The sequence below is a fragment of the Antedon mediterranea genome, chromosome 4, assembly GCF_964355755.1.
Source record: "Antedon mediterranea chromosome 4, ecAntMedi1.1, whole genome shotgun sequence".
NCBI classification, from domain to species: Eukaryota; Metazoa; Echinodermata; class Crinoidea; order Comatulida; family Antedonidae; genus Antedon; species Antedon mediterranea.
Window position 1 is genome coordinate 11,359,874 of NC_092673.1, and position 13,581 is coordinate 11,373,454.

At 35.0% G+C, this 13,581-nt stretch overlaps 1 protein-coding gene across 1 annotated transcript in view; it reads left to right on the plus strand.

Annotated features, from left to right (window-relative positions):
• The window catches only part of LOC140046648 (queuine tRNA-ribosyltransferase catalytic subunit 1-like), a 44,099-nt gene extending 33,073 nt beyond the window's left edge, over positions 1–11,026 (plus strand). The window contains exons 7-8 of the mRNA XM_072091351.1: positions 9,145–9,339; positions 9,496–11,026. Coding sequence (XP_071947452.1) covers positions 9,145–9,339; positions 9,496–9,645 — 345 coding nt within the window. The 3' untranslated portion in view covers positions 9,646–11,026. The remainder of the gene's footprint in view (positions 1–9,144; positions 9,340–9,495) is intronic.
• The last annotated feature ends 2,555 nt before the right edge of the window (positions 11,027–13,581 follow it).

A 13,581-nucleotide genomic window follows, 5' to 3' on the forward strand; every position in this document is an offset into this window, starting at 1 on the left:
TCAAGGTTTTCTCAGTGGATTTGTCATACTAACATTATTAAAATTGATTGAAATATATATTTATACTGGGTAACCTCTTCAGTCAAAGACTGGTCTCCCAGAGGGCCCAGTTGGTGATCAGTGACTGTGATGTACTAATACACTGGGGTAACCCCCTACACGTCTCGAAAGATGTACTAGGTTCTTTAAAGTGCACACGAGCTAGATGTGTACACTGGACCGAAGACTCGTTCTACCACCAGAACCATGGAGTGAGTGAGCCTCGAACCCCTGCCGATGTTATGGCTACGTAATTACGGTTCCACTGTCTTAACCGCTCGGCCACTCACTCACTATACTTTTTAAAATAAGGTTGGGGCCATGTTGAGCTATGAAATATGCAAAAATTCACATTTGTGCAAACATGTTGCCCTCAAATGTGCAAACAACCATATTTGTGCAAAGATGGCTTCCTCAAATGTGGAAATCTGTAAAAATTCATTATCCACTAATGTGCAAACATCACAAAAACGACCAGTTTTGACGTTATTGTGCAAAATAAAATGTACAAATCATTTTCTTAAAGAAAAATCAGTATATTACAAGAAAATAATATATAGACATGGATAGGAATGGATATTGATATAATCCTTAGGCAAAATTAAATGTTATGCGCGATTTAAAATAGCGCAAAGATTTCGATGCGCATTTTGAAACAGCACAACTTTGTGTAATTTTATATTTTATTCTTTTACTTGCATTTTTTATAAATGTATGCGTAACATATACATACATGAGCTTTCAAATACTGAAAATACAATGCGCAATTCCGAAATTGTCTGTATACAGATTTCGCTTCAGAAACCTCACTGTATGCCTTAATAATATCAACTAAACGCCCTTGTAGTTTGATTGTTATTCCAGCAAGATGTGATAGAAAATGATAGATTGTAAGGATTGGAAGGATGAAGTCGAAAGATGTGATACTTACCAATAAAGATGGCGCATCTCTGTGACTCTTTGGGTCCCATCTGGCTTCTCAAAACTCTACTCCACATGATTCGCCGTTCATACCATGGGCAATGTTCTCCAATCAGGAGGGGATGTAGGATTTTGAAATAGGGGGCGAGCAAACATTGGCTGAAGGCCAAGGGGCCGCCAAGAGCCCCTGGTCGAGGTCCAGAAATTTTTGACTTCTTAGCACATTTTAAGTTGTTTAAAACGATGTACAAACACCTTATACTGTCATTTTCCACACTCTAAAGCTCGTAAATTACGACATGTGGAACATGCAGCTATACCAAAGCAAGCTAACAACTTGCCTGTACTTTGAATTTAATTAGTTAACGTGACGATGTTTTTTCAGTATTACTTTCGGTATTATTTTCTTACACGCCGAGACGCGGCTGCGTGTGTGTGACCGGCCTGATTTAAACAATCGTTTAAAAATTAGAGGTCCAGCTCGATCATTACTGTTATTTATTCTCAACTCAAAAAATAACAAGCTGCAACTCTTTTGTCATGACAATTTGTTTAAGTAAGTCTAAAAATGACGACAATTATTTTTAAACCAAATATTTCAATATTAATGAGGCTAGCGTTTGTTTTTATTGTACTTAATAAATGGGCACGTAGTATAGTAGCACACCGGAAAACCGGCTTTATCAACTCTTTTTTACTGCGATTGATCGTCGAATACTCTACAATACGAGAGTAACAATGCCGACCTGCTTAGTGGAACGTGACCAAGCTCACCACTAGGCCTGCTCTTTTTACACTCAACTGTGATCGTTAGTAACGCTAAAGATTAATAGTACACAAAGGATGTCGACGTACCTGCTTGGTGGAATGCAAATGCGTGCTTTATCAATGTACGTTGTAGCATTCCAATAAATTTCATTTTTGGCCATCGATAGTTTTCCATCTTTATAATTTTATGGAAGTATTTCATACGAAGAGCGTTATGGATCTCGTTAATTGGAGAATAACCAAGCTCTCCATATAAGGCGGCACAAGGTGTATTTCGAAGGGTTTTTAAGATATAAGCACCATTTGGAGCTGGAGACGCTATCTATCTATTAAAGAGCACCATACTGAACAACCATAGTTATAGATTACCATATTATACCTCAAATAAAGATGCCTCCCTCCCCCTAAAAACCCTTTTGAACAATAAATGCCCGGGGCGTTTAATCTGATACACATGGCAAGTTACTTCTAGCATTCTGAAAAGAACTGTTGAGCTTGACGTTTATATCAAAATGTTCTCGTGGACACCAATAACTAGTACTTGAAATTGAAACAATTTATTGCATAACATTACTGTCTAAGGATAAGTTGTGTAGAGATATGTTTTTTGTTTGAAACATTAGTAATAGTATTTTCTGTTCATCTTTTAACCACATTTTCTATTACAATGAATGTAAATATGTATATTTCGAACAATTTGATACCAAATTTAAGTTTCTACGACCAGTACTTACAGAGATATGAAGATGCCCTGGTATGTGGGTCAAAGGTCAGAAATGGCATTTCTGATCATATTTTACTAAAATGCCCCATTAGACGGAATATAAATGCATTCCTTCTGAACATTTTGAGACAAAAATTGACTTGCTGCTGACCTGTGGTTGCTGAGATACAAGTACCTTTATTTATTTGTTCATGTAACCCTTGACCCTGACCCTTTGACCTTTTGTAACATTTTTTCAAAATGTGTAACAAATAACAAAATATATATTTTGAACAATTTAAAACCAAATTCAAGTGTCTACGACCAGTAGTTACGGAGATAAATACATGCCCTGGGTTGTGGGTCAAAGGTCAGAAACGGCCTTTCCTGTCATTTTTAACTAAAATATTCCATTAGACGGAATATAAATGTATACCTTCTGATCAATTTGAGACCAAAATTACTTCGCTGTGACCAGTGGTTGTTGAGATTTAAGGAGATATTGGTGTTTGGTCTTATGACCTTTCACCCTGACCTTTTGACCTTTCGCCACATTTTCAAAATGTGTAACCAAGCCAAAAATGATTGTTTGACCACCCTAAACCAATTTCTGAAGTCAAATTCTCTGGACCTCAAAGTGCATACGAAAGTTGATCTAGCTACTAGAGTACATGGAGTGTCTTAATTGATTTTGAAGGTGATTTAAATGAGGCTTTGGATATGTTTTATAATTTGTTAAATGCTGCCGTCAATGATTTTCTAAAATTAGAAAGCGCAGAAAGCTTCCTCCGATGTTTGACAATGAGTTGAGAAGTGTGCTTCAACTCAAAGAAAAGTATTATAGATATCTGAAAAAAACATAATAATCGGTTAGCCCAAAGTAATTTCAAATGTGCTCGCGCGTCCTTTAAAAAAATGTGCAATAAAAAGTACAAAGATTACTTGTACTCTTTGGCTAAGCAAATTGTCACTAACAGCTGGATGAAAACTAAATACAAGTCAAATAATCTTCCTTCTGTCATGAGTCACGATAACATTTCATTCCAGTCTAATTATGATAAAGCTACCACATTTAATTCTTATTTTCATTCTTTTTTCAGTGAGCCTTCTCCGGACGTTCCCCGGGACTATCTAGGTCTTCCTGACTATGCGGTGGATAACTTGAGTTCTCTGTCTGTGAATCAGCATTCTGTGGAAAAGACACTTAGTAACATTGATATCAATAAAGCTACTGGCATTGATCAGATTAGTAACGTTGTCTTAAAGGGTGCCTCCTCCTCACTCTCATCCGCTTTGCAAATTGTTTTAGCTATCTATTAATTCTGGTGTTTTTCCTTCATCTTGGAAACACGCTAATATTGTCCCAATTCACAAGAGTGGTCCCAAAAAACTATCGTCCTATTTCGTTATTGCCTACTATGTCTAAGATTTTTGAGCGCATTGTGGATGATGGTTTGTCATCACATGTTGCTAATGCTTTAAGTCCTAGGCAGCATGGATTTGTCTCGGGCAGATCATGTCAAACCAACCTTGCACTGCTTCTTGCTACATCATACGATGCAATTAACAGCAAGAAGCAGTGCGATGTGATTTACATTGATTTCTGTAAGGCTTTTGATTCCGTTTCCCATGATTTGCTTATTTTTAAACTTTCAAAATTTGGATTATCCGGTTCACTTTTAAGTTGGTTTAAAAGCTATTTAACTAATAGACAACAGCGTGTTGTCATTGGGGGAGAGACATCTGATTGGCTCCCTGTGTTATCGGGCGTTCCGCAGGGCTCGATCCTGGGCCCGCTTTTGTTTAATTTATTTATCAACGATCTTCCTTTAAAATTTAATCATTCCGAGTCTCTTTTATTTGCTGACGATCTGAAATTGTTTAAAGTGATTACCACTCCACAGGATGCTTTTTCACTTCAGGAGGATCTGGAGGGTCTCGTGGAATGGACGGAGATGTGGGGGCTAAAACTTAATGCTAATAAATGCAAATATTTATCTATAACACTTAAAAAAAGGCCTGTGCTCTTCAATTATAATTTGAATAGACATGATCTTGAGATGGTTTATGTACAGAAAGATTTAGGTATTTTTATCGATAGTAAATTAAATTTTTGTTCACATATTAATCATGTGTTGTCAAAAGCTAATAGAATGATGGGCTTGATATGGAGAAATTGTAGGTTTATGAACGACGGCAGGGCACTTTTATCTTTATACAAATCTATTATACGTCCTCACCTTGAATATTGTTCCGTAATTTTCAATTCAATTTCTCCATGTCAGGCCCGTCGAATCGACACTGTTCAACGGAAGTTTGTACGATTCCTGTCTTATAACTGTGTTAATTTTGCCTTTTCCATTGATTCTGTCAGCAATCGTCGAACGATATCTGATATGGTTTTTTTATATAATATTTTAAATTCTAAATATGACTGTTCAGTAATTTCACTATTTAGTTTAAATGTCCCTGGTCGTACACGAAATAGACATTTATTGCATATTCCTTTTAGCCATGTCGACTGTACTAAGAGGGGAATTTTTCATAGACTACCATATACATTTAATAATCTAAATAGCAATCATATTGATATTTTTAATGATAGACTTATTTTAAGAGGACGATTATGTGTTCACTTCTTGAACAGCCTGCATAACCTGTTTGATTAATATAAATTTTAAATTGAAATTGTTTATGGCATGCTGATCTATGTTATATATATATATATTTTTTTTTATCTATATTTTATTGTTAACCGTTTTTTATGTTGTATTGTTTTTTGTTTCAAACCTGTTAGTGGCAGTATTTATCGCTGTTGGTTTTGACTGAATAAAATAAAAATTAAAAAAATAAAATAAAAATAATTGATTTAACGTACGCTAATAATCTTTTTTTTACAACATTCTCAATTTGTATGTGGTCATTTAATTTACGAGAAATATGTACACCGAGATATTATATATATATATATATATATGATTCAGTTTCAGATATAAAGCTATTACCTAATTTCCATTTATCAACATGTTTACCAGTTATCAGTATATTTGACTTTTCAAAGTTAAAACATAATTTCCATACCTTAGCAAATTTCCTGCAAGGTCTACCATTCTTTTCATTTCCAGTTCATTGTTAGCTAATAATACAATGTCATCAGCTCTCCATACACTATAAAATGGTTTTCGGAAGTCTTAAGAAGGCCATGTATGTATGCTTACCCTGTTGTAAGCAACAAGTTGCTATACTCTTTAGAACAAAGATATGATCTTTGCATCTATACGAAGGTCGAAAGCCTCCCTGGACTTCCGAAAGAATAGCATTGTCTTCAAGATAGAGAAAGATCTTTTTGGCAACTATCCTATTAAAAATGTTGGATATACAAGAAGTTAATGATATCCCTCGATAATTATTGAAATCATTGCGATCCCCTTTTTTGTAAATAGAAAAAATTACACTAATGTTCAACTCACTTGGCATTTGTTCTAGTTTTATTTGTAAAAATAGGTCTAATATAAATCTGATTAATTTGTCGCCACCATTCTTAATTAATTCATTTGTTATATTATCTAGATCTGGTGGCTTATTATTCTTTGCCATTAGGATAGCCTTGTTTAGAATATCATAATCTATCTTAACATCATACAAACAATTTTTGTCAACATCTTTATCATATTTACAATTTGTTTTTGTTTGATTTCTAATATTATTAACAAAACAATTGTAAAGGTAAGTACAGCAATCATTAAGATTCATATTGGCTTTGCAAGATTGTTCCAGTAATCTTTTAAAACCTCATTCATTTCTCTTTTTCGACAATGTTTTCACCAAAGTTTCTTGATTACATTGAATTACTGTAAATTTACCACCTTTGTTTGCAATTTCAATAGATTTGTTAACATGTTTTTCTATGATTTTGTGAGCAACAAGTTGCTTAACATGTTTCTGTGTCTCTGTATAATGCTCCCATAATGTAACACCATTATCATAATTCAAAGTATTATTTGTGTTGTTATTATCAGTGCAGTTCCTAATACTGTAGTAATTTTATTATTTTTAACCCATGTTCTGTGTTCTCGCGACGCAATTTTCCTTTTTTTGATGGCATCGTCTATCTCTTTGTCAAACCATGGTTTGTTTTTACTATTTACATGTCTAATTCCGATACCTTCAGTGGCTGCCTCGATAATTTTTTTCTTCCACAAATCCCATGTAGTATTGATATTCGTTTCATTACTAACATTCCAGTCGTTAAATTATTCTTCAACTTTTTTTTGATACAAGGAATAATCTTGGTTCTTGGTCCCAAATTGGTTTATTGTGATTACTTTTGATTACTTGATTACTATGTTAAGATTATTTAGTGTTATAACACACAATGGTCACTCCCAAAACTAAATTGTCTATGCTCATCAATAATTAGTTTATTTACATAATTTATTAAGGATTTTGAGCATAACATGTAGTGTATCGTGCTTTGTTGCGTATATCTTTGCCATGTTATTTCACAATAAAGTGAATAGAGGTCATCAATTGCAATGCTCAATTCTTCAATAGTAACATTATCATTTATTATTACACCAATATTATTTATGAATACAGTACTCTTGTTGTCATTCTACTCTACGATCTATGCTAGCTGGGCTAGTACTACTATTAGCCATAGTGCCATGCTCCTCATCTTCCACTGCCTGTGTTTCTTTTTGTGACTCATTCGATTCACCATTTCAGCTCGGTTAGTCTTAATCATCCACTAATCCAAAGACTTACATTTTTTAGTAGCTGCCTTTCTTTTCCTTTCATTTTGTTCTTTTTGACCTATAATAACAATAATTGTAATAAATAATGAGTATTGACTAGCCTACGGAACTATGCCTAGACAGACCAGCTATTGTTGGTAGGTTGCTGATGGATGAAGTTTATGTTGTTCACTTTGTTTGTGTGTGGCGCGCCATCAAACACTCAAATGCAGTGTGTGTGGTCATGCGGTATATTATATACAGTATGCATACACACCTGTTGCAAAAATGTCCACTTTTTCAGGCCTCTGGGCCTGACATTTTCAAAGTACAAATGCAATTTATGAAGACCTGCCATAGAGGTCTTATAAATTTTCTTTCATATTTCGAAGTATAATAAGTGCATTTTCCGTGGACCTAGTAACAGCTCTACTTTATTTTTCACAATTTTCTTAGCTCAGTTCCAACCATGTTGGGATGGTTCTGGAGACTTATATATTTTGTATAAGTTGTTTGTCTGATCTTTGTTTTTAATTGAAAAGCATGTTTTTCCAGTGGATTGCGAGCACATCGGCATATAATGCAAAGGGTGGCACAAAGTGGGGGTGAAGTATGTTAACAGTATCACATATTCACCGTGTAGAGCTACACTGATACCGTATAGTTGGGTCTCCCTTTTCATAGTTTTAGGTCTCCTTTTTCATATAGTTGGGTCTCCCTTTTCGTATATTTAGTCTCCTTTTTCATATAGTTGGGTCTCCCTTTTCGTATATTTAGTCTCCTTTTTCATATAGTTGGGTCTCCCTTTTCGTATATTTAGTCTCCTTTTTCATATAGTTAGGTCTCCCTTTTCGTATATTTAGTCTCCTTTTTCATATAGTTGGGTCTCCTTTTCGTATATTTAGTCTCCTTTTTCATATAGTTGGGTCTCCCTTTTCGTATATTTAGTCTCCTTTTTCATATAGTTGGGTCTCCCTTTTCGTATATTTAGTCTCCTTTTTCATATAGTTGGGTCTCCCTTTTTGTATATTTAGTCTCCTTTTTCATATAGTTGGGTCTCCCTTTTCGTATATTTAGTCTCCCTTTTCGTATAGTTGGGTCTCCTTTTTTATTTGTAGGGTCTCCCTTTTCGTATAGTTGGGTCTTCCTTTTCATATATTTAAGTCTCCTTTTTTATAGTGTAGGGTCTCCCTTTTCGTATAGTGGGGTCTCCCTTTTCGTATATTTAGTCTCCCTTTTCGTATAGTTGGGTCTCCTTTTTTATAGTGTAGGGTCTCCCTTTTCGTATAGTGGGGTCTCCCTTTTTGTATTGGGTTTTTGGTCTCTGGTCTTGGGGGTCTAGTTTCCAGATTTTGAAAAAAAAATTTCTAATGTCTGTAAATGTTTATATATATAAATGTATCTGTTTCATGAATTACTATACTGAAAGATGAGGGCGTATCAATTTGATCTCAATGCATACAATTTAAAACTACTACTATGATGCCATACCATATCAAGTTAGGAGCTTTTTCTCATTCTTACAGATTTCCGTATGTTTATCGTTTCAAATTATTTTAGTATCACTGAGCGATTTATTATTTATTCCGTAAATCCGAGCCTTTTGAGATAATAATAAGTTACTGAAAGATGAGGGTGCGTCAATTTTATCTCTGTTGCCCATCAGACAATTGAGAACTAGCCTGGTAGGATTTTACTTAGCGAACAGTACAATGTTTATGTGGAATTTGCAACATTTTCCAAGCTTCTAAAAGTTATGACAATTGTGTTAATTAACCTTATAATCCACCGTATGACCAATGAATCCTACAAACAATAATTAGTAGGCAACTTTCAAAACAATGACCTACGATCTTCCTACATAATTATAGGGTATGAAAGGTTCACTATATCACTGGCCAGTTCAGAATTTTATTTTGTGCCTGTTCATTTATATACATCATCCACAAAATGTCTATATTTTATTTTTATTGGCAGAGATTTGGATCTGCCTTAATTGATACTGGAAGTTTAAATCTTCGCAGCAAGACATTTTCAAATGATTTGAGACCAATCGATGAAACATGTTCATGTTCAACATGTAAACGTCACACAAGAGCCTACCTTTACTCTATAAATAACAAAGAAACTGTAGCATGTCATCTTATTACTGTTCATAATATTGCATATCAGGTCAGTTCTTCAGTACTTCACATGATTTTATTTTTCTACAGAAGTGATAACTTTATTAAAACTGCTATTATACTATTCAAAGTCTTTTTTATTATTCTTCAGTTTTCATTTTTTGGGGGACATCTTTTATTGAAATTATTAATTTTATTTTTTTAGATGCGTTTGATGAAATCAATACAGAGAAATATTTTAGAAGACACCTTTCCAGAATTTATTCAACAATTTATGAGCAAGATGTTCCCATCAAGTAACTACCCTTCTTGGGTTGTGGATTCCCTCTTATCTGTCAATGTTGAACTGTTATGACAATAATACACCTACAGTTGTCAAACAAACGTACACCCCCATTGGAGAAGGCGGCCTTGTAGGTATAACACATGGACATTGCTATACCAGTAATAATATTTGAAATTTATTAAGCAGATAGTATTGTCTGAAAATTTTCAAATATCTTGTCTGGAAATGAGAAAATAAGAGTCACTTGAAAAATTTGTTATAGATGCAAATTACTACTAATCGAACATTCCTGAGTTATGAACTTCAGGGATCTATTTTGAGACCTTCTTTTCATTATTTTATATCAATGATCTTCCGGATGTCATTGCTAAACTGTGCTGCTTTGTTTTTTTGTGTGCATATGATATCACTTGATTAATTATAATGTTTAAATAGATTTATACATAACAAGAAATATTTCTTACAAAATCAATGCTCGCTTGTTGATGTAACAGTTTTGAAAATATATTGTCTCCCTCTCTCTTCAAATTTGCTTTTGAATGTGTCATTTTAATGTCACATTAACCCTTTTACGGCCAATAGTTTTTGAGATTGTAGGAATGTGTATTACCTGTACAGGTCAAAGGTCAATAAGAACATTTTGGGTCATTTTCGTGAAAAAGTTCTTATTAGACTGAATAGAAACATACACCTTCAGAATAATTTGAGCCCTATTTAAAGTTTGTCCAACTGTTAGTTACGGAGTCCATTTTTGGACAAACTTTTCCATTAGAACGAATATTAATATGCGTCTCCCAAATAATTTGACACTAAAATTATTTCATTTAATCTGAGCGTTACAAAGATATGACGATTTTGTTTTCAATGGGTCAAAAAATTCAAGTTGAGGTCAGAGGTCAAAGATGAATTTTAGAAATTTGACAACATGGGTTTTTACAACCAGCATGATTCAAATATTCATAAAACACAATGTTTACACTTTCCCCATGATCTGCACACGAAAATACATAGGGATCTGGACTAATATATTTTTTTTATATTGTCTAATTAATGTAATTAGTTAATTAATGATATTTGAATGTTTAGATTTTGTGAAAACATAGTTTGATATACATAATCAAAATATGGAAGAAAAAAAATTTTCAAAAATACCAGATTTTTAGGTTAGTGTCACTTTGTGATGCCGACAACGATATGGACATTGCATGTCACTTGAGTATTGCACTGGTATAAATTATGACCATAGATTACAGAGTCAAAAAATAAATGTTCATAATATGTTGGCAAAGTTATGAAATGTTATGTTATCACATTTTAGAGATACATAAGCCAAAAAAGTGAAAGAAAGAAATAAGAAAAACATAGAAAAAAAAACAAGAGAATTACAATGAGTTATCCGCTTGTAGCGAATAACTAATATCATAGAAAAAAAAAAGATCCTGACAATAACAAGGGGTTATCCGCCAAGTCAGTGGTGGCGCCAGTGGGGGGGGGGGCTACGGGGGCTGTAGCCCCCTCGTCGGGGAGCCTAGCCCCCACGTCGGGGAACGCGAGTACTTTTCGTCGGGGAATATAATATAAAGTAAAAATCATTCGCGTTCACTTCGTAGCTTCAGCGACTAGAAAACCGCGAAGTTCCATTTTTGTTAAGTACGTCGGAGGGCTATTACACTTTATTATGCATGCATTATTGCCAGCGATCTAATCTATATTATAAGTGAGAGAGTTTGTCTGTTTGTTTGTTCGTTATACAAATTTTTGTTACTGCACATAATCTTACATATGGGGTATCAAAATGACCGCAATTGTACCGAGAATGTTCTAAGCTATATTTCAACATCATCCGCCACCTAGGATCCAAGTTAGGGACCAAAATGTGGTCAAAACCCCCACTTTCGATGTTTGTTCGTTATACAAATGTCTGTTTCTGCACGTAACCATACGTATGGGGTATCAAAATGATGGCAATTGTACCCGGAAGGTTTTAAACTACATTTAAAAAAATTACCCCAACTCCTGGGGTTTTTGTTGGAGGGGTGGGGGGGTGGTTGTGTGGTGGTTTGTGATGTCATATTTGCTAGGGCTCGGGGTTGTAGGCTATCGAATTGTAAATTATACTACAAAGGTTTTACAGTATTTCAATTATCCTCAGGAAAGTGTTTGGGGAAATATAGATATAGATAATATACATATTTCAATCATTAACCAATATGACACCTATTCAATTACACATTTAGCAAACTACTTTAACCATATCCAGCTATGTATCGGTCTCTTGGATTGTCTCATTACAGACATCCATTCCTGTGTGAACATACACACGTTGTTTACTGTTACTGTGTACAACTACACACCATGCCTCCAAGGAAAAAACGTCCATTGTGGGAGAGTGGGGTTGGGAGTTGGGGTTCAGGGGATAGTGGGGATTTTGCTTAGACCAGAATTGTGTTTGGAAATGTTAAAGTATTTAATTATCCCTGGGAAAGCGGCTGGGAGTTTGGGGTGGGGATGTAGGCCTATCACCATGACCGAAACTGTATTTGGAATGTTTTAAACTACATTTGAAAACTGCCACTGAGGGATTATGGGTTGGGAGTGATAAAAACATAATTTGTACTGGAACAGTCTTCAACACATCACCCAGTGTATCTGGGGTGTGTTTGTAGGGGGAGGAGGAAGAGCGAAAATACTGGCGTAATGAAGTAGCCTATATGCTTGGAATTGTACTAGGAAAAGTTACTATATTTTAACTGTCTAGGGGAGGAGTTAAGGTTTGTTGATTGTGGCTGGTGGTGAGAGGAGAAAGAAGGCTGGGGGACCGCAGTATCTAAATTAGATACATGACTGAAACTGGGAATGTTTAAAACTACATTTGAAAACTGCCACTGAGGGATTATGGGTTGGAAGTGATGGCTAACATAATTTGTACTGGTGAGAGGAGAAAGAAGGCCGGGGGACCGCAGTATCAACATTATATATTTTAATTATCAGCCAATATGACACCTACTCATTTACACAGTTTACAACGTACTTAAGCCATAGGCCTATCATAGCTATGTATGCCCTCTCAATTTGAAGCTAAAGTTTAATTGAATTTGTCCTTCACTGTAAAGACAGGGAAAAATTTCATTTAAAAATTTTGTTTAGCAATATTGCTAATCAAACTGATTTTTCAGTCGAGAAACATAGTTTTGTATTGTATTTTTTGCTACACAATTTTAAAAATGTGTAGCAATAAGGTTGTTTTGTATAGCTTTTTGCAATGCTACACTGGCGAAAATGTTCCCTGAAAGAGTGTGGGGTGTTATTAAGGGGTGGAGGTTGGTGCGTATACGGAGATACTGGCGTCGGGTGTTATGTACTGAGAAGGCTTTAAACTCATTTTGAAACCCGCCCTGGGGCGGGTATAATTGCTAGTAAACAATAGGTATGCACTTGTCTGGCGGTGTCCCTTTGTACGAATCGTTTAACATTGGGCCCGGCCCATTGCGGTTTACGCGTGATATCATGTTCCACCCAGGGACCAGAATGTGTACTGTAGTTTACTTTCCAGGTTTCAAGTTTACTGACGCGTTACGTCGTGTACTGTGTATCGACAGCAAAAGGGTACGAATTATCTTCGCGATCTATTTTATTGTTCGTATGTTCAATTTTTAGTCGCGTGGAAGCAACTCTATAGTTCACTATGTCGGTCTGTCGGTCCGGTATCACTATGCGTTTTATCGCTTTCTGACCTTATCTTGATATCAGTTTAATCTAGCTAAGTCAATTTTTCACAGTATATTCCATATGGCCAGGAATCGATGTGGTTATGTTTTCACGGTGCGCAATAAAAAATTACGCGGTCTACGCACGATTTAACGAAATCACGTTTGTAATCATATCTTCACAACCATGAATCACAATTAAATAAAATTTGGTACTCATAAATTTCAGGGCATAAATCATCATATGACAATACAATGACGTGCGTAGCGCATGTAACGCATGCGTACGCGTGCTTAA